Source organism: Pongo pygmaeus, chromosome 17, assembly GCF_028885625.2.
Source record: "Pongo pygmaeus isolate AG05252 chromosome 17, NHGRI_mPonPyg2-v2.0_pri, whole genome shotgun sequence".
NCBI classification, from domain to species: Eukaryota; Metazoa; Chordata; class Mammalia; order Primates; family Hominidae; genus Pongo; species Pongo pygmaeus.
The window spans coordinates 50,167,403-50,193,197 of record NC_072390.2 but is presented as its reverse complement, the minus strand read 5'-3'; the positions used below and the strand labels follow the sequence as shown (position 1 = coordinate 50,193,197).

At 37.8% G+C, this 25,795-nt stretch overlaps 1 protein-coding gene across 3 annotated transcripts in view; it reads right to left on the bottom strand.

Annotated features, from left to right (window-relative positions):
- Positions 1 to 626: 626 nt before the first annotated feature.
- Positions 627 to 25,795, bottom strand: part of GALNT1 (polypeptide N-acetylgalactosaminyltransferase 1) — a 130,569-nt gene continuing 105,400 nt past the window's right edge. For all 3 annotated transcript variants that reach the window (XM_063653549.1, XM_054460461.2, XM_054460463.2), the window contains 7 exons: positions 25,047 to 25,217; positions 22,958 to 23,075; positions 21,076 to 21,256; positions 19,951 to 20,090; positions 9,269 to 9,367; positions 8,622 to 8,756; positions 627 to 2,630 (listed from right to left, as the gene is read on the bottom strand). In XM_063653549.1, coding sequence (XP_063509619.1) covers positions 2,484 to 2,630; positions 8,622 to 8,756; positions 9,269 to 9,367; positions 19,951 to 20,090; positions 21,076 to 21,256; positions 22,958 to 23,075; positions 25,047 to 25,217 — 991 coding nt within the window. In that variant the 3' untranslated portion in view covers positions 627 to 2,483. The remainder of the gene's footprint in view (positions 2,631 to 8,621; positions 8,757 to 9,268; positions 9,368 to 19,950; positions 20,091 to 21,075; positions 21,257 to 22,957; positions 23,076 to 25,046; positions 25,218 to 25,795) is intronic.

Here is a 25,795-nt window from a genome sequence, read left to right as displayed (position 1 = left end):
AACAGACTGGGACTGGGGTGGGGTGAATAGATTTGTGAGAGTCAAATTATCCTTAATTGTCACATTTATGAATTCTTCACTGTAAATAATAATCCCACTTTTTCATCCTTCATTTTTTCTTTTTTTTTTTTTAGATACATGGTTTCTTCTCTGTTGCCCAGGCTGGAGTGCAGTGGCACCATCATAGCTCACTGCAACCTCAAACTCCTGCCCTCAAGTGGTCCTACCGTCTCACCTTCCCAAAATGCTAAAATTACAGGTATGAGCCAGTACCCAGCCATTGTTTTCTTTTTCATTCTTTTCTTCCCAATTTGATTTATAATAGAGTGATAAGCATCTGCCTAATTACAAATAATTATGATAAACAGGGATCCACTCTAACTTCAAATAAAACCAATGTAAGGCACAACTATTCAGGAATATTTTGTATTTTCAAAGTATTTAGGAATTCTTTAATTAGAAAAATAAAGGCAATGGGATTATCTATAGGTTCTAAAAGTACCCATGAATTAAATCACTTACATCTCCCACTTAAAAAACAAAACAAAACCTTAAATCACATTGCTGTTAAGCTTTCATACAGTAAGAAATAAGACCAAGCTATGCTGGAGTATAAAAACCTGAAATTCTGAGCATGAAAATAATTTATTGATTAGACATCTTGCTTATTCAAGCATTAGGCCTACTGGAGATAGAATTAACACAGCTCATGGAAAAGGAAAAAAATTCCATTCAGCACCTGCTTCCTTTCAAATTTCCTGGGGACATGGTTTATGCATTTTGTACTATAGGCTCACCCTAAAGCATCCCCATGTGCTTGATGTTGATTAACTTGAACAGGATATGAGAAACTTTGTGTACACTCAACTTGGCAAATATCATTAGCGACGCGACTTTTGGAAACATTCTTAGGCACAAGAAATAGCACTGCCTGCAGTGAAAGTCCTTGATAATCAAAGAAAACAATTCCATTAAATATAATTTTACAAATAATAAAGAAAATATAGGCATTTTTGCCAACAGACTGCTCTACATATCAGGAAAAATGTCTTAATGAGATTCCTCCTATGAGATTAAAAGGTCACCTTTTAATTGACAACTTTCAATTGACACTCAGTTGATTCTGTGGTATTAAGAAAAATCAGAGAAAAATAAAACTGATTTAGCCTAAATAAGATTTAGGAAAAGAAATGCAAGCCTATTAATATGGAATAATAGCTGCACTTCTTTGGCTAAGTCATTAAAAAATGCCAATTAAACATTTTCAGTCAAATTTTATTTAAAAAAAGCAGCAGATAAACATTACAATTTAATAATCTAATCTAAATATGCACTTGACAATGAAGCATATCTGAGTATGGAGTGAAAAAGGTTTTCCAAAAAACCATCAAATATATTATCTCCAAATACCCGAATAATAAATCACTTCTGCAGGCCTTTTGTTAAGTGGAATCATAAACAAAGAACTGAAGATTTATTGCTGTGAAAACAAATCTGTGGTACAGTAGCATGAATCCTGGGTATTTCGCATAATCAGTTAGGTCAAGTGAAGAAGGTGAAAATGTGATAAGAAATTTGTGTGTGTGTGCACATGTAAATCTGTAAGCCAGTTGACCCAAGAGCAACTGAAACATCTAATTTGTTCAGTTGAGATCGGACATTGTTAAATTTCCATTTTTTAGAAGGCAATTAAAAATGACAATTCCAACAGCCCACAAACCAAACAAAAAAAAACTGTAGAGAAATTAAAACTATATTCAAAGAGCCTTTTTTTTTCAGCTCAATTTCAGCACCCCAAGGAAAATAAAAGCATCCATGACTATCACAGATGAAAACAAAATGAATGTCATTGGAATCAGTTATTTTTCCCCACTGAGGTATAAAATCTATATAGAAATTTGATACTATACTATAACAAATTGTACTTCTCATAGTTCTGTTTTAATTTCCTTTAAACCCTGTTTCATATAGTTTTTTTTGTTGTTGTTGTAAAAATGTTGTTTTCATGATTCTGAATCTGGTTCCAGTTCTTTTATTTTTATATCAATATTTAATATACTGGCTACCAGTTCTAATCAGGAAAAAAAATCTTGGAAATCTCTTCATTATGACAGCACATTCAGCAGAAATTACTGATGTGCAAGCAAACCATAAAAGGTACAGTTCTCCAGAAAGCATATTTTGTTGATTTTTTTCATTGTCTCAGTATTCTTTACCATGATTTTCGGAGAAAGACTCTTTCAATCTTGTAAACATCAGTGTGCACAGTCTCATTACTATGCAGTTTCACGTCCATGGACAGGAAGGCTGGTTCACAGCTAGTGAAAAGCTAGAGAAGTCTAAGTTTTAATGGCTGATAAACCTTACATCCTGCAGAGGAGGAAAGCACTTTTCCTTTTTTGCTACTTAAGAATGTGGCAGAAATGTATGCTGAGGTAGCCCAGTCAATCCTTATTTTTTTCGTTTTTTTTGTAAATTTGGTCTCAGAATATTTCTGGCAGGGTGACGTTTCGAAGAAGCCACTGCTGGGACCGACTTCCATTGCAGTCTCTAATGCTGGGCACCTGGCTATCCTCTTCTGTGGCTTTATCCAGGCACTGATTACTGTTCACATGCTGCAGGGTTAATTTCTGAAACAGAAAAAATCTTAACATGAGAGTGGAAGAAAACAAAACACCTCAAGCATCAGTTTTGGTGATTAAGTTCCTCTGTAGAAAAGGTGTTTTTTTTGGTAATATACATTATTTAAAAGACAATGGAGAAAAGGGAGGTAGGTGGGTGGATGGATGGATGGAGAAACAGAGATAGAGAGAGAGATAAGTAGGTAGATACGTAGGTCGATAAAGAGGTATGAGGGAGGGAGAAAGGCACTGGGTGGGGTCCAGTAGGGTACACTTGACTTGCTGCAAGATGACCTAAATTCTAAGTCCTAATTCTGGCATAAGCTCTGTAACACTATGAGAAGCTTCTCTTTTTTGTGCTTCAGTTTCCTAAACAACAAAAAAAGACCAGATTAGTGGTTCCTAATTTAGGATCCTCAACCTATTTTCAAACAGCTATTTCAAAATTGTTTCATTTCTCTATGATAAGGCTGTTCAAGTTAATTTTGTGATTCCAAAGCTCAAGTTTTTAGAAACTCAGGTCTTTCTGATAACTCAAAATCATAAGAAGGTTGGGACAGCTGATATTCAGTAAAATAAATCTTACGCCTATGTCCATAGCAAACCCAGAGACTATCCTGGTGGTTAAAGGAGATGGTGTGGTACAGAAAGAAAAGCACAGGAATGTGGAGTTGAGTTCACAGCCTGGATAACTTGAGGTTTCTCATTTTAAAAATTAGGATCACATTACATATTTTGAGCAGATTTTGGGAAACTACATAGATAATGAAGATAAAGTACATAGTGCCTCACCTACAAAAGAGATTCTTAATAAATGGTTAACAGACATAGCTATATATTTTATCTACTTATTTAAGTTCTAGATTTGATGCGGCAACATGTTATTAGGATGATTTTGAAAGGGCAGGGCAGGTAAGAATTAACAGATAGATAGTTAACAATGATCCACACCAATGATTGTGATAATATGCTCTGGTCATGTTAAGGACTTCAAAGTAGTTGTATACAGGAATGTGCATTAAGCATTACTCTACAAATGTAAATTAACTCTAAGGAAATGTAAAATGTTTAACACATAGTTATCTGATTCTTTTACTCATGGCTCTATTTTAATGTAGTTCTTTTATCTGAAACATTTCATTTTCAGGAGGCCCTTTTTGCACCTATTAGAACTTAAAACAAAATCTAATAATTGTATACAGCTACTTAGGCTTCCAGTCATTTATTATTCTTCCATGTTGTGGTCAAAGTAGGACCTGGCAGATGACAGTCTATCTATCTTTGCAGATGTCACTATTGATACTGTCTTTAGGTTCAGGATTCTATCTTTAATGCTTCCAAATGTAAGACTAGAACCTAGAAGAGAGTCAGCATGGCTGTGGGAATTTTTTTTTTTCTTTTTTTAATGCAGACTTTGTGTAGTTTATTGAGAGGAGGGGCTTTGCAGTCAGACATTCCTGGGGTGATTTCCAGATTTGTCACACACCCAACTATATGCTTCTGAGCAAAAACCTAAACTCTTTGAGAACCAGTTTCCTCATCTATAAAATGGGGACAAAAATACCTCACCGGGTTTTTATGAGGAAACACTGAGATAATGTACATAAAGTGCTGCCTATCCCAGAGTAAATGCTTGATAAATGGTACAATGACATTTATATACAATGGTAATTTGCATTTATAGAGTAATGCTTATTATTGGAAAACACAACATCCTAGCAACATCCTGAGCGGCCATGGACACAATCCAGCAGCCAGAGCGCTGCGGCTCAGCGTGCACATTGCTGCCAACGGCTTCAGTCTCAGTAAAGACCAAAACAAGAGAACCTCTCAAACATTCCGGGAGTTCCTGCAAAGCTTATCCCAGTGGCCTCCCTCATGAGGCCCATGGTCACTATTACTAAAAACAAAAAACCCCCAACTAAGCACAACAAAAAATTTAGTTGGGAGAGTTGGTCTCTCTCAACCCAGTTTCTAAAAATGTGCATTTCACTCATCTAGATTCATTAAAATAAACCCATCACAAAGACATAGGTTATTGCTCTGTGCTGAGTATTTAACTGTTCGACATCAGGACAGAATCCCCATAACTTGGAAGGTGAGCAGCACCCCCAGGAAGCCTAGACTCTGGTGGAGAACCCTGTTCCAGATATAACTCTGGCTGCTGAGAGCAGGCACAGAGCCTTGTGGCTTGGAACCTTGTGAGTAGGATGCTGTCATCACAGCACTCCTCAGAGGACTCAGGCAACACCAACTGGTCTCCATTCAGAGAGCTGGACTAAGGCATCAGGACAAGCAGGTGACAAGCATCTAACTGTAACCTTTGAAGGAGAGGATAAAAACTATAATTAATCATTGAGTAAAGTCTACCTGCATCCTAGAAAAAATAATTTGCCAACCTCCTATTCCTAACCTCTAGACGTAACTAGGTCTAAAATCTGCATTTTATTCCAGAAAGGACAGATACAAGTAGTCAAAGAAAAGAGCCCAGTGCCTTATTATAAATTTTATGTAATATGTAATATAAGCAAGACTCAAAACTATTAATCAAAACTAGCGTGGTACTGTGCAAAGAAACCTGGATCGAGAATCAAGAATTCCAGATTTGAGATCTAGTCATACTATCTGGCTGCTCGGGGACCTTGGGCAATTAATTTCCTTGGGAAATTAATTCTGAGTTTCAATTTCTACTTGTATAAAAAGTATCCTGGGTTTAATTTCTAGGGTTCCTTTGAAATCTAAGAATTCATGATTTTAGATTACAGATAATTGACATAAGTATTCTGTTATTTTTCTAGACTGTTACGTTTTCAATGGATGGAGGCAGGACGATTCTGATGGGCTGTTCCCCTCCAGTGCTTCCCCTGTAGTCTGCTCAGGCTGTTGGACCTGCATTGCAACTCAACTTCTCCCTCTGCCCAGGGAGAGGGAGGTATTCCTTTTACAGGTATTGACTCAAAAACTGCTCCCTAATAAACATCCTGAATGCTCAACTTTATCTTCAAGTCTGCTTCTGGGAGAAATCAATCCTCAGCATTAATGTTTTATCTCAGCAGGAAAAAACCTTGCAAAGTGATCTAGAAGTTTTAAAACTTCACACTCATAACTGGCTCTGTTTTTTTAATTTAATTTTATTTTTTGAGACAGAGTCTCACTCTGTCGCCCAGGCTGGAGTGCAGTGGCGCGATATTGGCTCACTGCAAACTCCACCTCCTGGGTTCACGCCATTCTCCTGCCTCAGTCTCCTGAGTATCTGGGACTACAGGTGCCCGCCACCACGCTCAGCTAATTTTTTGTATTTTTAGTAGAGACAAGGTTTCACTGTGGTCTCGATCTCCTGACCTCGTTATCTACCCACCTCGGCCTCCCAAAGTGCTGGGATTACAGGCTTGAGCCACCGCGCCCGGCCGGCTCTTTCTACATACTCTATCTCCAGCTTCTTACCTGTTTCATCAAACATTTACTTTTGGAATACTGTTGTGGTAGACTGTGTAGGTTGGCTAGCCAACAGTCCTTCCCAATCCCTGTATCTCTTGGCCTCACACTCTAACAACTAGAAAACCAAAGACTTGCTTTCCCAGCTTCCTTTGCAGCTGGGGGTCACATGGGATGTTCTGGTCCATAAGACATAAGCAGAGCCTGCTAAGGGGGTTCCAGAAAAACCTTTTACTTCGCTAATAAAGGGCAACACATGTGGTAGTGTACCATTCCCCTTTCCCTTTTCTTTCTGCCTGGAGGTGGGATGTGATAGAGCTGCAGCAACCCTCTTGCGGCCACAAGGAAAAGCTAAGAATATTACAACAACGTTACCCCTGACATCACTATGCCACTGAATTTACTTACCTCTAGACTTATGTAAGAAAAATAAATCCCTATTTGTTTTAGCTATAATAAATAGGTTTCTAAAAATACTGCGTAATTAATATACTGTCATTTTCCAATAAACTTAAGGGGTTTTTCATTTTTAAAATTTTGTGGTTGTCACAATGGCTATGGGGTGCCACTAGCACTTACTACCTGGAGCCAGAGATGCTACACACCCTGCAATGCATGGGGCAGTCACAACCAAAATGGCAGTAGCACACACCATGGGAAACCCTGGAACAGAACATTCAGGCCATTTCCAATGGCCATATTAACTGAGCTATTATTATAGGTAATATCATTTTTTCTATAGCCTGACATTGTGAAAGGAGACCCAAGATTTATAAAAGATGATCTCTGTCCTCTAGGATCTGACAATCTAATAGTGGAGAAAAGATTGCTAGATAAATAACTACAAACAAGTACAGCTTTATAGAGGTCAAAGATGACTGTAATTAAGACTGACAGAATTAATTTCAGATTAGGATTCATGGAAGTGATGTCAAAGCTGGGTTCTTAAGAATGGGTAAGGTGTGTCAGGCAGAGGGAAGCATATTATCTTAGATGTGAACTAGGAAAGTATAAGGTATGTTCAGAGAACAGCATATTGATGATTAAAGTAGACCATGGTTGGTGTATGACACAGTATAGGGAGGAAAGATGGCCAAAGTCAGTAACTTTGGACAACATTTCCATTTAAGGAGTAGGACAAAGAAGGAGAGACAGCCAGGCCAACAAAAGGAATAGAGAGCAAACTAAGAAAAGAACCTAAACAGTAGTGCATCTTATGGCCAAGGCATAAGAGGATATGAAAATATCAGGCCAGGCTGGGTGCAGTGGCTCATGCCTGTAATCCCAGCACTTTGGGAGGCTGAGGCGGGCAGATCACCTGAGGTCAGGAGTTCAAGACCAGCCTGGCCAACATGGCGAAACCCTGTCTCTACTAAAAGTACAAAAATTAGCCGGGCATGGTGGCGGACGCCTGTAATCCCAGCTACTCAGGAGGCTGAGGCAGGAGAATAGCTCGAACCAGGCAGGCGGAGGTTGCATGAGCCGAGATCGCACTACTGCACTCCAGCCTGGGCGATACCAGCGAGACTCCATCTCAAAAAAATAAATAAATAAAATAAAAAATAAATAAAAATAAATTAGAAAATATCAGGCCAGGCATGATGGCTCATGCCTGTAATCCCAGCACTTTGAGAGGCTGAGGCGGGTGGATCGCTTGAGTCTAAGCGCTCAAGACCAGCCTGGACAACATGGTGAAACTCCGTCTCCACAAAATTACAAAAATTAGCCAGGCATGATGGCATATGTCTGTGGTCCCAGTTCCTCTAGAGGCTGAGGTGGGAGGATAGCTTGAGCCTGGGAGGTGGAGGTTGTGTGAGCTGTGACTGTACCACTGCACTCTAGCCTGGGTGACAGAGCAAGACCCTGCCTCAAAAAAAAAAAAAAAAAAAAAAAAAAAAAAAAACATCTGTTTAGTGGCACTAAATGCCTTACAGAAGTTAAGCCAAATTAAAAAGAACCAGAGAAAGAGATATTGAAGATGTTGGTGCTGGTTCCAGAACCTGGCAAAAGCAAAAGTTGAAAAATTAGGCAAATAGGTGGAAAGAGGTTTACCACGGATGCTTTAATTGAACTAATACCTTTTAAGTACTTCCATGTGAGCCCATTTGATGGTGGTGGAGAGAAAGGTTCCAGACAAAAGGAAAGATATATATGAAAGGATCTGTTATATATGTCACTGGGAAATCATCACAAGCCAGAGAACTTCATTAATTAAAATTTATCTTTCACTGAAGTGTTTAAGTAATTTTAAAAGCCTACTTTCTGCCTCATTTCTCCCAAACTAGACTATAGAACTTGAAGACATACAGAAGGAATGGTGGCTTCTCAGTAAACAAGGACCCAGGGATTAGAGGCAACTGTGATTTTATAAGACTAAAATTTAATTATTAGGGAGATTAAAACACGTTTATTTTACTTATTTTTCCCACCTGTCAATATTTAGTGTATAAGACAAGTTTGATCCATATTCAAGGTCCACAAGAACTCACTCCTTTAGATATAAAGTATATAAATATACCCAGTGACACACATAATTTTATTACTATAGGCAGCTGCATAACTTACCACTGGGTCATACTCCCAGAGTTGGTTGCCTTTTAGGTGGTGGCATTTGAGCATTGTAACTGGGCCATTAAGTTTGGAAACATCCAAGCAAAGGTCATCTGTTCTAATTTCTTTGTTGGCAGTATAAGAGAAAACCTGGAAATAAAAATGCACACACATAAACAGAAAAAATAAATTAGTCAGCATTTTAAATGCCCAATTAGCTGTCAGGGAAAATACAAGTATTTCAAGGTACATGATTTACATACTTTATTAAAGTAATGAAGAATAAAGTGACTCAGAAAAGCTACCACTAATTTACACTAATGTTATGTTACTCATTTTCTTGCTTACAAGGTGAAGCAAAAATGACCTTGAGCTCTCTGTATACACTGAATGTACTGTCAAGGGTTGTCATCTGTTTGAATAAAAGGGCAAAATAAATTTTGTGCTCAGCAATGTAAATATAGTTCTCACAATGGGCCTTTCACAAATGTTTCATTAAAAAAAAAAAATCACCGGATTGAAAGCTTCCTTCACCTAAAAGTCTTTATTATTTTCTCTTTAAAGGAAGGAAAATATTTCCTGAATGATGTCATGGTATAAAAAAGGCAAAGTAAAAACAAATCTGAAAATTATCGCTTTTAAGAGTTTTCTAAGATACTCACCTGATTACCCCCCATACCATGGCAATTAAAAATTCCAACTTTTTCATTCTCTTTTCTAGCCATGTTATCTAGACACTGATTCGTTTCCACATTTCGTATCTATGGGACAATAAATAATGAAAATATCAGGAGTTGGAGAAGTTAATTAGACAGACACACACACAGATACACTAAAAACCAACCTAAACTTTCCCTGGCACTACTCTGAAATGGCCTATTGGCCTATCACTGTCTGAGTATCTAAAATTCATTGGTCTAGAAAGGTCTTACAAACTGTTTATGTAATTTTCTGTGTTTATGGGGGAAAATCCTTACAATTTCTTTTTTCCTTTTTTTCAAGTTATTCCTTTCAAATTTGTATTGAGTTCAACAAACTCTACTTTGGTTAATGATTTAAAAAATTAACTCCCTGATGACACTATTATCAATCAAGACAAGAATATTAATTCTGATAACTACTCTGATGACTTAGGAGAGACTAAGATGACTCTAGTCAAAGAGCTTGGAACTTGTCTTACCTGGAAGCTTAACCATAGTGTGGTAAAAACTCTACTCTTTCACTAGACATTTGTGGATTACATAAAAGGAATTTAAGTCAGTCATCAGAATTAGGAGGAAAATTTTAGGTAATGCCCCTTGATATTTTGTTTCCTCTAAACTGTTGCAGTTTTAAAAGCATATGGTAAATTAACAGACATTTGAAAGTCTTAAATCTATTCCTATGTATGGTACTGTCAGCAGGTTAAGCCAGAAGAGAAACTACATCTGTCATGTCATGTAGACTTTTTTAAAAAGGCAACTAATTTTGTGTGATAGATAAAGTAGGGGTAAAGTTAAAACCACAAAAAAGCCAGTTACTTCTATAAACAAATATACAGTCTGCATATTATTCCAATATTCCCAAGCAGCCAGGAATAAAAACTAGGGTTCTGACATAAAAGACTCAGGTTTAAATACAAGTTACCTAAACCTTTTGAGATCAGGAACTGGGGGGTAATGTCAGTTCTATGCTGATGCTATGTAAGACAACGTATCCAGGCACCTAATTCAGAGTGCAGCATGAGCAGGCTCAGAGACAGTAATCATCTGCACTGTCACTTTACCACTAGTCACATCCATCTTGCTATTCCACCAAAATCTCAAACTTGGTTCATTCAAAACAGAATTTCTCAATTTTCTAATATGAACACTTAATCGTCTTCACATTTTAATATGTCCCCACCCCATCCCCTCTTGAGAATTGCTACCTAAAACAAACCTCATTATCATTCCTCCAAAAATTTCCCGTTTTCCTGATATCCCTATTTTTATTAATATTCCCACAACTTGTCCAATTATTCAAGCTAGAAATTTCAAAATGTTTTTTTCTCAGGGTCCAATACATTATATGTTCCCAAGAGTTCTTTTACCACATAATTTACATCATCATTTTTTATCCATTATTTTAATTGTGAAACCTATTATCTCATAAATAGGTTGTATTAGGTTGTATAAAAGATTTTATGGTTAAATACCAATGTGCATAAAGCACACCTTCCTTCATCCTAGTAGGTGATCAATTAATACCAGATGATGATGGCTATCTCACTTGAAAAAGAATTTAGTTCAGATTGGGCCAATCACAGTGACCCATGTCTATAACCTGAGCACTTTAAGAGGCCAAGACAGTAGGACAGACTGAGCCTAGGAGTTCGAGACCAGCCTGGGCAACATAGCAAGACCTTGTCTCTACAAAAAATCAAAATCAAAATCAAAATCTTAGGCATGGTGGCTCACGCCTGTAGTCTCACTTATTCGGGAGGCTGAGGTGGGAGGATCACTTGAGCCCTAGAGTTCAAGGCTGCAGTGAGCTATAATTGTGCTACTGCACTTCAACTTAAGCGACAGAGCAAGGCCCTGTCTCTTAAAAAAAAAAAAAAAGTTCATACTGTGATAAAGATGAGTCTTTATCTCACATATTCACATAAAATAATTATTTCCTTATACTTTTGATATGAATTATAAACTCTCCAATCCTGTTTTCCTCTGTTTCTTCCCCCAAATGCAGATATAAAGGTTGCTAAAGAAAGATAATAAATGCCACAGGAATTATTAGATTAACACCAATGTTATCTTCAGCTTCTCTCGCTCTCATATGGAATGGCCATTTGCTTAAATTGCCTATCTTTTACCAAAATTCAAAACAAATTAAAAAATGCAATTTTTGGCGGGGCGTGGTGGCTCATGCATGTAGAATCCTAGCACTTTGGGAGGCCGAGGCAGGAGGATCCCTTGAGCTCAAGAGTTTGGGACCTACCTGGCCAACATGATGAGACCCTGCCTCTATTTTGTAAGAGATTTGTACATAACAGCTTATACCATCCTTACAAGATTCCTATAACTAATTCCCGACACGCAAGATCTGGGCCTGTATCCCTTGGGGTTACTAGTGACCATTAGATGTTGAAAGTGGAGTTTCTCCAAAGACTGGAAACCACTGCTTCCCATTAGCTGTTAGAGTGAGGAGCAACTAAACTGCATCAACAACATGTGGTCAGTGAGGCCCAGGTGAGGTGGGTGGCATGGTCAGAGACCCAGATTCAGGCTCCTGGTGGGGCCTGGAGGCACTCCTCCGATGTAAAGGGGAGAAACTGGAGATTAGACTTCTGAAAGAGCATAGCTATGATGTTAGAGTCCCTAAGTGAATTTCACATTAGAGGACAGAGGATTCTGTTTGGCTCAACAAATATGTGGCTTCTTTTTAGGTGAAGGGACATCTGCTCTCCAGGTGGGTCCCTCTATATACCGCCTGGCTAGAGAATATAGAGTTTTCAGAGAATATTCTTTTCTGTGTAGTGATACATGTGGACTACCTCATCTATGGGGTGTGTAAGATGTTTTCCTCAAGGACATGGAAAATTAGGGTGACTATGGGTTAAGTTTTGTCCTCTAGGATTCTAGGAGGGAGAAGACCACCTAATAGGTTTGTTTGCTGGGAGTTAAGTTTGAAGAGCCTTTGGAGAAGGGGAAAATGAGGAACAAACATTTTCTAGGGATGCTGAATCAAATGTTCAAAATTGTAATTCCATATAGCTTTAAGACTATATAACCAATTACCAGCTTTCCAATGAGATGTGGAGGGCAGAAAGGGTGACAACACATACTTGTTTCAAGTTTATACTGGGATGAAAATAGATATTTGGGTTGGTTATTCAAAATCTGACATTTGAAAAAAGAATTTTAAAACAGCAGAATTTGGAAAATATAAAAGGAAGAGAAAATACATTCAAGAATTGAGGACTAGCTTTTAAGGATGTTCTAGGCAAATGTCTTATTTGTTGGACTTCTAAAAATAGTGAGAACCTTCTGATAAGGGGTATTTTGAAGTTTAAGGAACAAATGGGCTAGATTCTTTCTGGAGTCTCCCACTCTTCAGAGGATTTTATCCCATTTCTTGGTGTACACACAGTCTACAGCTAACTGCTCAGTGGTCTTATTACACTACCAATTCCTTTTAGTTCACTCCTTTCAAGTCACCTCTTGACTATCTTGGAAAGAGAAAAGCAAGAAGTGAGCCTTGTTTGGTAACATATTCAGTAGTCATCAGGACATCTAACAGCAACTGAGATTCTAAATTATCAGGAACCCTTAAATAAAAGGCAGATTTGATATGGGAAAAGAAGGGAGCTTTTCTTGGTTGAAGTAGATACTCCTGAATATCAATATGGTCCTGATATTCTCCTTAACCAAGTAGGAAGGTATCTACTGACAGGATGGCTTGGGAATTTGATATGGTACATCCCTATGAATTATGTTATGATAAATCCAAATTATTTCAGAGTAGAGAGAATTAGAGGGGGCATACATTAGTTATAAGATTTGAAAACAATAGATTTGACAAGGCAAATATGACCACTTCAACTTAGGACCTGGGAAGGAGAAATGAGTGAAATGGCAGGGTAGTAGTACATGATACAGACAGATGGGTAACCTCCTGTGTTGGCTTATTTTATTTTATTTTATTTATTTTATTTTTGAGACAGAGTCTCACTCTGTCACCCAGGCTGCAGTGCAATGGTGCGACGTCAGCTTGCTGCAAACTCTGCCCCCCGGGTTCAAGCAATTCTCTGCCTCAGCCTCCCAAGTAGCTGGGATTACAGGTGCCTGCCACCACGCCTGGCTAATTTTTTTTTTTTTTTTTTTTTTTTTTTTTTTAGTAGAGACGGGATTTCACCATCTTGGCCAGGCTGGTCTTGAAATCCTGACGTCATGATCCACCCACCTCGGCCTCCCAAAGTGCTGGGATTACAGGCGTGAGCCAGCGGCGCCTGGCCGTGTTAGCTATTTTAAAACAGCAGTTGTTAATGTCTCCAGCACCATCCAGTAGAACTTTCTGAGATGATGGAAATGTCTATATTTGTGCTAATATGGTAGCAGCCACTAGTCATGTGTGGCTATTAAGCACTTCAAATGTGGCTATTGTGACTGAAGAACCGGGCTTTAAATTCTATTTACTTTTAATTAAATTTATTTTCATTTATTTTATTTTATATTTTCAGACAGTCTCTTGCTCTGTCGCCCAGGCTGGAATGCAGTGGCACAATCTTGGCTCACTGCAACCTCTACCCCCAAGATTCAAGCAATTCTCACGCCTCAGCCTCCCGAGTAGCTGGGACTACAGATGCGGGCCACTACGCCCAGCTAATTTTTCGTATTTTTAGTAGAGATGGGGTTTCGGCATGTTGGCCAGGCTGGTTTTGAACTCTTGATCTCAAGTGATCCATCCACCTCGGCTTCCCAAAGTGCTGGTTTGAGAGCCTGTGCTGGCTCACTTACAGGTGTGAGCCACCAGGCGTGGCATAATTTTAATTAAATCCAGTGTAGCCGACACGTCAGATGTGCAGGTCTAGATGCTGACACATAGGAGAAAATCTTTCACCATTTGTGAGGAGCTACTTGTCAATGATGGGAAAAGTTGCACAACATGCTAACAAACCCAAGTTCTCACACCATTGGCCACCCTATGAAAGTCACGTGGAAAGTGCCCAAGTTTGGTTTGTACTTTCTGAAACAGTGTAAATCCTAGGAGATCTAAGTTATTTCAAGGGGAAAGATCAGTGGGTTAATGGTCCTCTTCATAGGAATTGTTTATGGCTGATTAACACATCTTTCCTTACGTGGCCAGGCACGCCACTGAGTCAAGCCAAAACAATCTAGAAACGATGTACAAACTGAGAGTACCATAAAGGGTGAGGAGCTGTTAGAAACAAACTTTTCTATTTGAATCATAGCAATGTCTGACTTACAGTGTGTGAATATCCACACTTTCAAAGTGTCTGTAGGGGTGAGAGTTTAGATTGTGGGGACATGCAGATGGTGCTTCATTCCTGACTAGCCATGAGACCTTGGGCAGGTTATTTACTCTAAGACAGTGATTCCAAAAACCACAATCTGAAGAACAGCATCTTGCAAGGTGCCCCACTAAAAAAGGTGTTTTATGAGCAGATATGTTTGGGAAATACTAGTTAAATAAATTTAAATAGGTTTTTTGTTGAAGGACCTCTCAAAGCCTTTTAATATATCATGACTATTGGTAGGACCGGGGAATGGTGGTACGGATGGACGTAAGATGTAAAATAGTATTGCCCAAACATATTTGACCTCAAAATCTACCTTCTTCTCCCCAGTACTTTGCCTAATTGAGCACCTTGGGGACATCAGACATCAATATTATTTACAACACAGAATTGAAAACACTGCTATAAGAACCCTTTCTCATTGGTAAAGCAGGGATAAATCTCTCTCTCTCTCAGGTTTGTTAAATGCTCTAAATGAGATAATACATACAGAGGCTCTAGCAGGGACAGACACGTAGTAGGCACACAGTAACCGTTGGTTTTCTTTCCTTTATCCGCAGACCCAGCAACTCTTCAACCCCCTTTCAGAAGTAGCAACTTAGCTGTACCTGACTGCCACTTTAAAAATACTATTTTTGACATTAGGAATTGAAAATAATTGTGAATGCACCCATTCTTGGAAAACCAGGCAAGAGGTTAGAGCTTAAGTTTCTTTGTTTCTACTATTAGTCTCCTCCAGAATCAGTATCTCCATTAGGGTGCACAATGTAAGAGCTTTGTTAAAGCATTTTTATAATCTAGTATCAGTGAATCTGGATTCACTTTTCTACTCTCTGCTGCAAGGGAAATATTGGTTAGATTTGAGAAAGAATACGGACATTAGGGGTTAACAGCACAGGCTCTCAAACCAGATGGTTGTGAGTTTAGCCGTGTTTTTTAAACCATTTATTTGTGTCTCAATTTACTTATCTGTGAAGTGGGAATAACAGCACAATCCTATAGTGTTGTGCTTTAATATTCATAAAGCATTCAGATTTGTGCTTGACATAAAGTACATGCTCAGTAAATGTTAGGATTATTAGATCTGCCTGGAAAAGCAATTGGTCAGCCCCTAAAACTGACTAAACCAGTAAAGGACTAGATTGTTTACTTTTTGTTGTTTAGAATACTCAGCTCCTGGGTTAACAACTATCAGATACCACAATGAAACACATTTATTCAGGTCCTACAGGAACTACAAACGTCAGCGTTAGCTGAAGCCAGATGCTCTAAATTATATCTATTACCCTAGTCATATTTACATTTTCTGATTTCCCTTTCTGCTGAAAAATCCTATGATTTTAGGTTTCCCTGGACCCTTGAAGCATGACAAGAGATCTATGAAAGGCTAAATTACTGTTGCTAGCAAAGGAAGGCTCACATGGGTGACGCTGTGATCTGAAGCATAAGATCCCTGGCTGCACTATGGTGGGTACTCTTAAGAATGACCTCCAATCTAGAAATGACACTTTTAACCTGTAGGATGTGGCCTGGTATTAAGGGCGTACAAGGCTTAAGGCCAGCTGCTAAGTTAATAAGACGATAACAAGCAGGCCACAGAGGGTAAACGCTGTGACTTGCCCAGAAGCCAGCTGGCAAGAGGCAGGTAAGACGCAAGCTTGCCTTGGCAGTCATCTACCATGGAGCAGACAAGTGTTTCTTTGTCACACTCTCAAACTCTGGCCCAGCTAACAATGCCTAGGCATTGTCCAAAATTGGGTCAGCTCAAAAAAAAAACACCAAAAACAAAAAACAAAAAACTCCTCATTTTTGGTTCTAAACACAAGCTGCAGAGTGACTGCTAGAAATCTTTCCCTGGCGCACCACTCACCCTGTGCCTTCTTTGACCAGTACGAGGTCACAGCAAAGGAAAACACATTCCCATTAATGAGGCATCAGTGAGAATGAAAGGCTCAAGAAACTCAATGTAGCCCTCACTTGTTTGAAAACAAATTCCTTATATCACAACAAAGTTCAGAGGTAGGGAGCTCAAGTCAATCCTGAAGTAGCCTTAGTAACTGTTAGGGTAAATGCGGAAGTCTGTGCCTGCCCTGGCACTGGAGAAAACACCAGGCCAGATGGCTTCACCAACTCTCCACCATCTGGCTTCCTTCGGTGATCTACTTGCTTTCCCTTATCTTACATTTCTATTTTACATCCTTTTCTCTTTCCCCAGTTCTCCCTCACCAACACCTTCTTCACTCTCAGCCCATAATCTTGTGTTCAACTGAAGAAACAAGCCACCAGAAGAGAAGGTCCTCACACTTCCACCACAAACTGCCAGTTTCCACCTCCAAACCTACAGCTGCCCTGCACTTGTTCCCATTCCCCTACCTTCCTTCCTATGACAAGAGATGACCTCTCTTCTTCCCACCCCCACCCAACACCCTCTACTTGTGTACAGATTTCACCTCCTATCCACCCAAATACATGACTCCCATAACAACAAATCCCTTCTTTTTTTTTATTCTGGTGCAGAAACACATAACATAAAATTTACCATCTAAACTGTTTTCAAATGTACAGTTTAGTAGTGTTAAGTATATTCAGGCTGTTGTGAAACAAATCTCCAGAACTTTTTCATCTTGCAAATGTGAAACTCTATACCCATGAAGTAACTCTTCTTTACGCCCTTCCCTCAGCCCTGGTAACCACCATTCTACTTTCTGTTTCTATGAGTTTGACTATTCTAGCTGCCTTATATAAGGGGATTTCTTTTTTGGTGACTGTCTTATTATGCTTAACATAATGTCCTCAAGGTTCATCCATGTTGTAGCATGTATCAGAATTTCCTTCCTTTTTAAGACTGAATAATATTCCATTGTATGTTGTACCACGATTTAAAGCAGTCACTCCGTAGCTTGTCTTTAGAACCAAGAAGGAGGAGTTTTTTCCTTTGAACTGACCCAATTTTGGACAATGCCTAGGCACTGCTAGCTGGACCAGAATGAACGGACATGTGGGGTGCTTCCACTCCTTGGCTATTGTGAATAGTGCTGTTATAAACATATAAGTAAAAATAACTCTTCAGACCCTGCGTTCATTTCCTTTGGATACATACCCTGAGGTGGAATTGCTGGATAATATCGTAGTTCTCTTTTTTGAGAATTTTTTGAGAAACCTCCATACTGTTTTTAAATAGCAGTTGTACCATTTTACATTCACACCAACAATGCACAAGGGTTCCAATTTTTCAGTATCCTTGCCAACATGTGTCATTCTCTGTTTTTTTGATAGTGGCCATTCTAATGGGTGTTAAGTTGGCTCTTTTGCATCTTTAAATTTTCTCTTTTGGGTTGCTCATATCAGCACAGTTTTATCTTAATAAAGAAATAAAAACCCCTTTAAGCCCATATTCTCCTCCAGCTACCACCCATTTATCTTCTCTCTTTTACAAGAAAATTCCTTGCAAGACTTGTACACATTCATCTATGTTGCTTCTTCCATTCTCTCTTCAAAACAGGGTTTTTAACAACATCCATGGGGAACTCTCTCAACACTGTGAGACAGGCTACTGAAAACATGTCCCTAGCCAAATGCAATAACCAATTCTAAGTACTCATCTTCCTCAACTTCTCTGCAGTATTCAATACAGCTGATCACTTCCTCTTTCCTGAAATACGTCTTTCCCTTAGTCTTGGAGACACCACTCTCTAGGTTCTCCTATTTCACTGCATACTCCTCAATCTTTTTTGCTGATTCCTTCTCATCTCCATGATTTCTAAACTGTGGCGTTCCCTCTGGCATTGTCCTCGGTCTTCTCTCTCATACTTAACATTTTCTCCTCTTCGGGTGACCTCATACAGTTTTGTGGCTTTAAAAACCATCCTATATGCTGACAACCTAAGTTTACATCTCTATCACAACCTCTCCCCCAAACTGAAAATTCTTAAATGTAAAGACCTATTCATATCTTCACCTGGATCTCAAATTTGATGTGTCCCAAACTACACTGTTGATCCCCTTGAGCATCTGCTCTTCCTGTAGGTTTTCCCATCTCAGTAATGGCAACTCTACAGTCAGTGTCTCAAGCTTGATAGAAACCTGACATAATCCTTTACTCTCTTCAACAATACACCAGCTCTACTCCTGTTTCCATATAGTTTTTCTCCACGTAGCATACAATGTGATCCTTTTCTAGTGGAAGTTTGCTGGTATCTTTCGATAGCTTCCATTTGATTCAGAATAAAATGCAAAATGCAAAATTCTCACTATAACCTAAAAGCTTTATATGATTTGACCCTCACTTTGTCTTTGACCTTATCTTCTACTACTCTCCACCTTGTTTACTCTATTCCAGACAACTGGTCTCCCTGCTGTTTCTGGAATGCGCTAAGTACACTGTCATCTTAGAAACCTTTATACTTGTTCTTCCCTGTGCCCAGAATACTCTTTCCCTAAAAATTCGTATGACCTGCTCATTCACTTTCTTCAGATCTCTGCTCAAAATCACCTTGACAGGACTCTTTCAACTTCCTTACTCTTTCAACTTCCTTACATAAAACAGTACTACTACCCATGCTCACTTGTCAGTCATTCTCTATCCCTTCTGCCCTTATCACCACCTGGCATATTGTGGGCCTTTCATAATCTGTCTTACGCATGGACTGTAAGATCAACAAGAGCAGGATCTCTGCTTTACTTATTGCTGTATTCCTAGTACTTAAAATAGTACTTGTCATATACTAGCTACTCAAATATTTGTTGAATGAATGAAAGGACTGAAGAAGTGACAACCTTCTTCAGAGTGGGAGGCCATTTTTCCTGAGATTTAATCCTGGGATAGGCCTGGTTGTGGCCCTGTCTACACATATCATCATTTGCTGCCGTGACTTATAAAAGGAAATCTTGTCCTTCTATTGGTTTCTATCACAAAAAGGTTGGATTTCTTTCCCTACTTGGCTTCATATTTTTTTCTAAAAGCCATCTTATAATTACAAGTTCACAAAGACCTGCAAAGAAGTCTTTTTTTTTTTTTAAATATATATACAGATTTTACAGATCCACAGTTGCAGATGGTGCAGTCTGTTTAGGAAACACATCACTATAGACAGAATAGGGAAAAACAGACTCGACAGTACACAGCTTATCTCCAGGTGCACCAACTCAGTGGAAATCAACTTTTAGGGAGGAGGAATGGGAAAAAAAGAATACTGTTTAGACTTATGGGGTAAGAAAGAGGAAGGAAGCAAGAGAAGTTAAATGTTAAATGAAGGTACTTTCCTTATTGGAAGTTTAACTTCTATTTTTTTTAATAAAAAAGTAAGAACATAATAACCACATAGAATATATATATATTTTTCTTACCTCTCCCAATGAGAAATAGTGACGTGGAATTTGAGAATCAGGATATATATTCTCTAGGTACCAGGAAAAAGGTTTGCATTGTAGTTTGTGTCTTAGACCAACTCTTGATGATATATCTCCATAATCTACCTTTGTAACACCTGTTGAAAGAAATAATTGACTGAATTATTAGTGTTGTTTTAGGTTACACATGTTTATATATTGAATCTAATAAGCCAGATGAATCAGAACAGTGGTATCAGCTGGGTGATATGTGACTATACAAGTGAGACACCATGAATCCACCAAAAGTATAAAGCAAGGAAAATACATTAAAATGTGTTTTAATTTTTCAGAGAAAAATTACATTTATGTGAGAATGAAATATAAGTGATATGGGATCAGTAAACTTCAATATATGTTAAGGCACAAACAAAAAAATCAAGGTCTATTTTGCTCAAATATTAAACAGAGCAATTGTTTGCAGTCAGGCTTCTCTCTCACAGCTCACTGAATTGTGCACCCTGCCACTTGACAGTCTTGCAGTAACTAAAAAATAAGGATGGACTAGTAACAATGTCAGGCCGACTTATAGCTGATGGAACAACTGTTCCTACAAAACTCTGAATAGCAAAGTTCCCGGAAGGAAGGCCCTGTGGCATGTTTTGGGCTCTCAGTGGCCTTGTGATACTTGACAAAAGCCTCCTATGACAGCATCGAGGGCCTGCTTATAGAGAACGTTCATGACCCACTGCAAAAACAGTGGTTTTGTTATGTTGAATGAAAACTCCAAGAATCAAGAAAAAGTCATATAAGCTAGAAAAATGGCTGAAAATTTAACAAGATGAAACTTCACAGGAATAAATACTAAATGTTGCAGTTAGGTTTTAAAAAAAATAGAACATCTGTAAAACCTGGGCTAGCAACACTGACCTGGATAATTTATTACTGTTAATTATATATTATTCTAGGCATTCTGCCAAGCACTTTCTATACTGTGTGTGATTTCATTCATTCCTTACAATGACCTTATGAGGTAGGTGTTCACCTCTGCTCAAAGCTTCACTTCTAACCTTCTTACTTCTCCTCCAGGATCAGGGTCAACAAAGGTACAGCCTTGTATTTCTAATGCAAAACAACGCTAACCTGGAGAAATTATATAGAAGAAATTCTTGAATTCATCCATCCACACTTCTGCAAGTCGTCTGTTATTTTTATTGATAATCTGCCCTGTGCCTCCTGGAAACGTGTAAGGTGTAGCTTTCCGAAACACATGTCCAACATGTGAGCATGTAACAATTTCCAAAGTTCCTCCACACTGCCAAATCTGAAAACAGCAGAGATGACCATGTAACATGTAGTTGAGTAATCAGGAAATGTTCACCTTAGTTTTCCCACAGTATTTTTCTTTTCAATTAAATAGGGGTTTGGCTTTTGTTTAAACTTAAATGGAACATATTATAGTTACTGGTAAAAAGCTTCCAAAGTACCTCCATACTACCAAATCTGAAAATAACAGCAAAGACCATATATGACATTGATAGTTTTTTAAAAAGTATTGACATCTATTGGGTTCCACAGTTGGAATTTTGCAAAATCAGGGGCACATGATGGGCTCCGGCTGTACGGTTAGGTTACAAAGCCAGTGCTTCCTCAAGAGAAACATTTCTCTAATTTGAGTTCTGATCAAACCAAAAGTTGAAGATTAAAATAAAGAAAACACAGGTTAAAGGCTAAATACAGAAAAGATATGAGATCCAGAGCAGTATTTTTCTAACTGCAGGCCATTATTCCTAAGAGAATCATAAATTCAAATTGATGAATTGCAACCTGTACTTGTTAACAAGGACATACTGTTTCATAAAATGTTTAAATTTTATGTTTTGTGTGTGCAGAATGTATAATGTATTTATTAATGTGGTTCATGGTTAAAAACAACCACCAAACAAAACCTGACCATGGAGTAACCAGCCAGATTCTCATCTGTTCACCCCTCTCTAAACCTGCGTCACGGCTTGTACATGAAACAGAACCTAGGAATCTAAACTAGATCCATTGTAAGTTCTTCAGTGAGACAGTTAAAGCATGTTTTGTTGTCTTTGTTAGAACAATAAAAACAAAAAAAGGGGCAAAAGAAAGATGATCAAGTATGGGCTTACATCCTTAATTTAATGAAATCCTTCTGTTTCTTTCAAAATACATTCCCCCCACCAAGTTAAAAATCTCATAACTCTTTATAATTAAAATAACATTTTGGAAAGTTCTGATTTTGTTAAATATTCAGTGTTCCTACCTTCAAGTTTTCCCAGGATTGTAAGTGTTAGAGCTGGATAGGATCTCCAAGGTGATCTAGAGTCCAACCCTCTCTTTGACAAGAAGGCAAAGCGATTCACTGGGAACAAAGTGAGCTCGCTGGTTCAGATTACAGTACACGTCAGTGTGATTTCCACTATAATAAGCTATGTGTCTAAAGTTGGTTATTTTCCAAAATATGCAATGCCATTTAAATGATATGTTGATTCTAGTGAACATGAAATGCAAAGACTTTATATGTAGACTGGGTTAATTAATTTAGAGTCATTTTAGAATTCTTTTGCGTTTTTATTGAAAAATATAAAGCTGGTAAAGTGACTAGGTTTTATATAAAAAAAATTTTCACACTAAAATAAAAAGCATATTACGAAATGTGAAATTTATGTTTTTGAGAGTAAAGCACCAAAGTAGCATATTCGAACTATATATTAGTTTTTAGAGCTTAAATTACTTCCTTGAAAATAATAAAAATTAAAAACAACTAGGGAATCTTATGAAAGTTTTATAGCTGAACTTCAAAGGTAACTAAATTATTTGCTTCAATAGTTTATAATGAACCCTTAATATCAGTCCTTTTTATGGACTGAAGGCTCTGAAGTTACATTAAACTTGTATTAAATTCAATTTTTATTTTTTATGTAGACATACATGAATAATCAAAGCATATCTATACTTGAAGTTAAATAAAAGATTAATTTTTTTGAAGGGAACTTACCCTAAAGGAAATTTCTAGGTTTTCTCCTCCCCAAATATCCATTCCAGCATCATATGTTCCAATTTCCTGAAAGTAATCTCTGTCTATTGAAAAAAGGCCTCCTGCCATGGTAGGTGTCCTGAAATTCAATAATGCTATACCATTAGCAATTTAAAATTTACAATCAGTTTTTGTTTTTAAACTATTTATAACTACTGAGTAAGTACTTATTCTCACACTCTTCATAAACTTTCATACGCCCCAGGGGCTTTCTGTGTTTTATGCTGTGTTATTTGGTCTTCAGACATGACCTGCACCATGGTCGTGCTGACTGCTAGACTTGCTGTGTCATGCTTCTGCCCAGACATCCCTCTCTGTCACAGTCCTAAGAGTACTTTCTATCTTTCTCGGCTCTCAGGTCCTGAGTTTAGATCTCAAACTCCTTAAATTAAAGCTGTTCCTCACAATCCTCTCCATCTGACTGTGCACCCACTCCATGGATCCTAGCAACTTCAAGGCAGTTGACTATATTAACCAAGTAGATTGAGGTTAGAGTTACCATGCCACGTTCTAAAGGGCGGCAAATAGTATAAACACATAAGATAAACTGGATGGAAACATTGAGGCCTTTTCCCAATACCCACTAGAAATCTTTAAGGAGAGGAGACAAAATATAGAATAAAATCAACATGTTCCTTCCTGACTGTACGGTATATTTTCTGCAAAAGAGGAGTCTAATTCATCAAAATAGGGCTCAGGTATGCAAAGGGAGTGGGAACATGTGAAATTAAGCAGAGAAATTATTAAGAAATGAAGGAAGATTTAAATAAATGAATATCAGCCCATTTGATTTTTATAAAGAACAAGTATGGAGAAAAAGTAAACTCCAACCAGGAGAAAAAAATAATTAAGTTACAGGGACAAAAGATACCATGAAGATTATATTTTAAGATGAACCCTAAAATGTACTCATTGCCCTTCCAGAGGAAACAGTTGTTCCCAAAAAAGGTTTGGACTTATTTTGATTTTAGAAGAAAAAAAGAATGAGAAAAGGATTTAAAAGAAACAGCCCAAAATTCAGAATTATCATTTAATACAGGGTTTTCTTGACCTGAGTTTTTTTGTGTGCTAAATCTTCTGCATGTAAATGTGCATTTTTCTCCATGAGAGAAGACCCATAGCTTTCACCAGATTTTCAAAAAAGTTTGTCATTTTTGAAATGTTTAGGAACTCCTGATTTAGATAGTGAATTGCACTAACAGCTAAAGAGAAGAAAAGTCCCTTGCACTACTACTACTAAGAACTCAGGCTAAGGAAAATAGCACACAGTCAGTGGAAAATCTCTTCAGTGTTGCCAGAACTGGACTTGAATTCAAGGGAAGGCAGATGCAGGAGGCCCAAAAACAGAAAAGCTGAAGCCTGGTTCTGAAGGAACTCTTAATACAGAAGTAGCAGGTCGATACAATGGGGATAAATTCTAGGATGGCTGAGAAGAGCTCAAAGGTCTCAATTTCATGTTCTAAAAAGAGCATGAAGATTTTTATTCCATCCTGAAAAAAATATCTATATATGACCAAGTAGAGAAAAAAAATCAGAGAATAAATGGATTAATGAATTTTTTTAATATTTTGTGTCAATTCTAGCTATTTTTATGTTTGATACAAGCTTTTCTAACTTTACCAGTCAATAACTGTCATCCATATGGTACAAGTCTGAATTTAAAATTGTACATTTTAATGCAAGGACCCAGTTTTGGGTAATATTTTCACATACTGACACAATTAATTAAGTATTATTATCCTTAATAATTGAATTAAAGTACAGATCTGACTTACGCATTTCCAAATGTTCATAAAGGAATGAAAAAACATGCATGTCATCATTTCTCATGTGCACTAGATTTATAAAATAAGCAAACATTTCTAATTTTATTAGAGGAGAAATCCTTCTTTAAAACACTCACATATGTGAAAGATGGCTGTTAACTACCATAAGGTATACAAATGCTTCACGTTTCTCAAAATACACCTTATCCATTTGATATGATTCCCAAAGCTCCACAACCTTCTGCCAATAACAATTTAGGGAAAATGTCTGACAAATTAATTACCTGACAGGAAGAGTCCGATCACCTTTCCTTCTGTCCATTTCTCTTTGGGGAACAGGATACCAGCGAAAATTGAGCTTCCAGTTGAACCCACCATAGGTCATATCAGAGCCTGCCATGTACTCAAAAGTATCATCGCTGATCACATCGATGATAGGACACACCACTGTTCTCCTGATGTCATAAAAGCAAGTTAAGAAATCTTTCAAAACATTCCTGTTTAATGCCAACTATAGAACAATTGTATAGTAAGTGTTTTTACTTTTTTTTTTTTTTTCCCTTGAAACAGGGTATCACTCTGTCACCACCCAGGCTGAAATGCAGTAGTGTAATGACGGGCCACTGCAGCCTCAACCTCCTCAAGTGATCTTCCCACCTCAGCTTCCTGAGTAGCTGGGACCACAGCTGGGATCACATAACACCACACTCAACTAATTAAAAAAAAATTTTTTTTTGTTTTTTATATTTAAGACTTTAATCCTCAAGGGACTGATTTTAACTATGATATACCGTAAGTATCCAACTTCATTTATTTCTTCTATGGATAACCAATTGTTCCACCACTATTTATGTAATGGTCCCTTTTTCTTCTGCTGTAACTATGAGTGACTGCTCTGTCATAAATCAAGATTACATACAAAAATGAGCTGGTTTCTAGATCCTACCGTTTCACTAGTCTATTTGTGAATTCCTGCATCAATATACCACTGCCATAATTAACACAGCTTTACAATAAGTCTTGATGCCTAGTA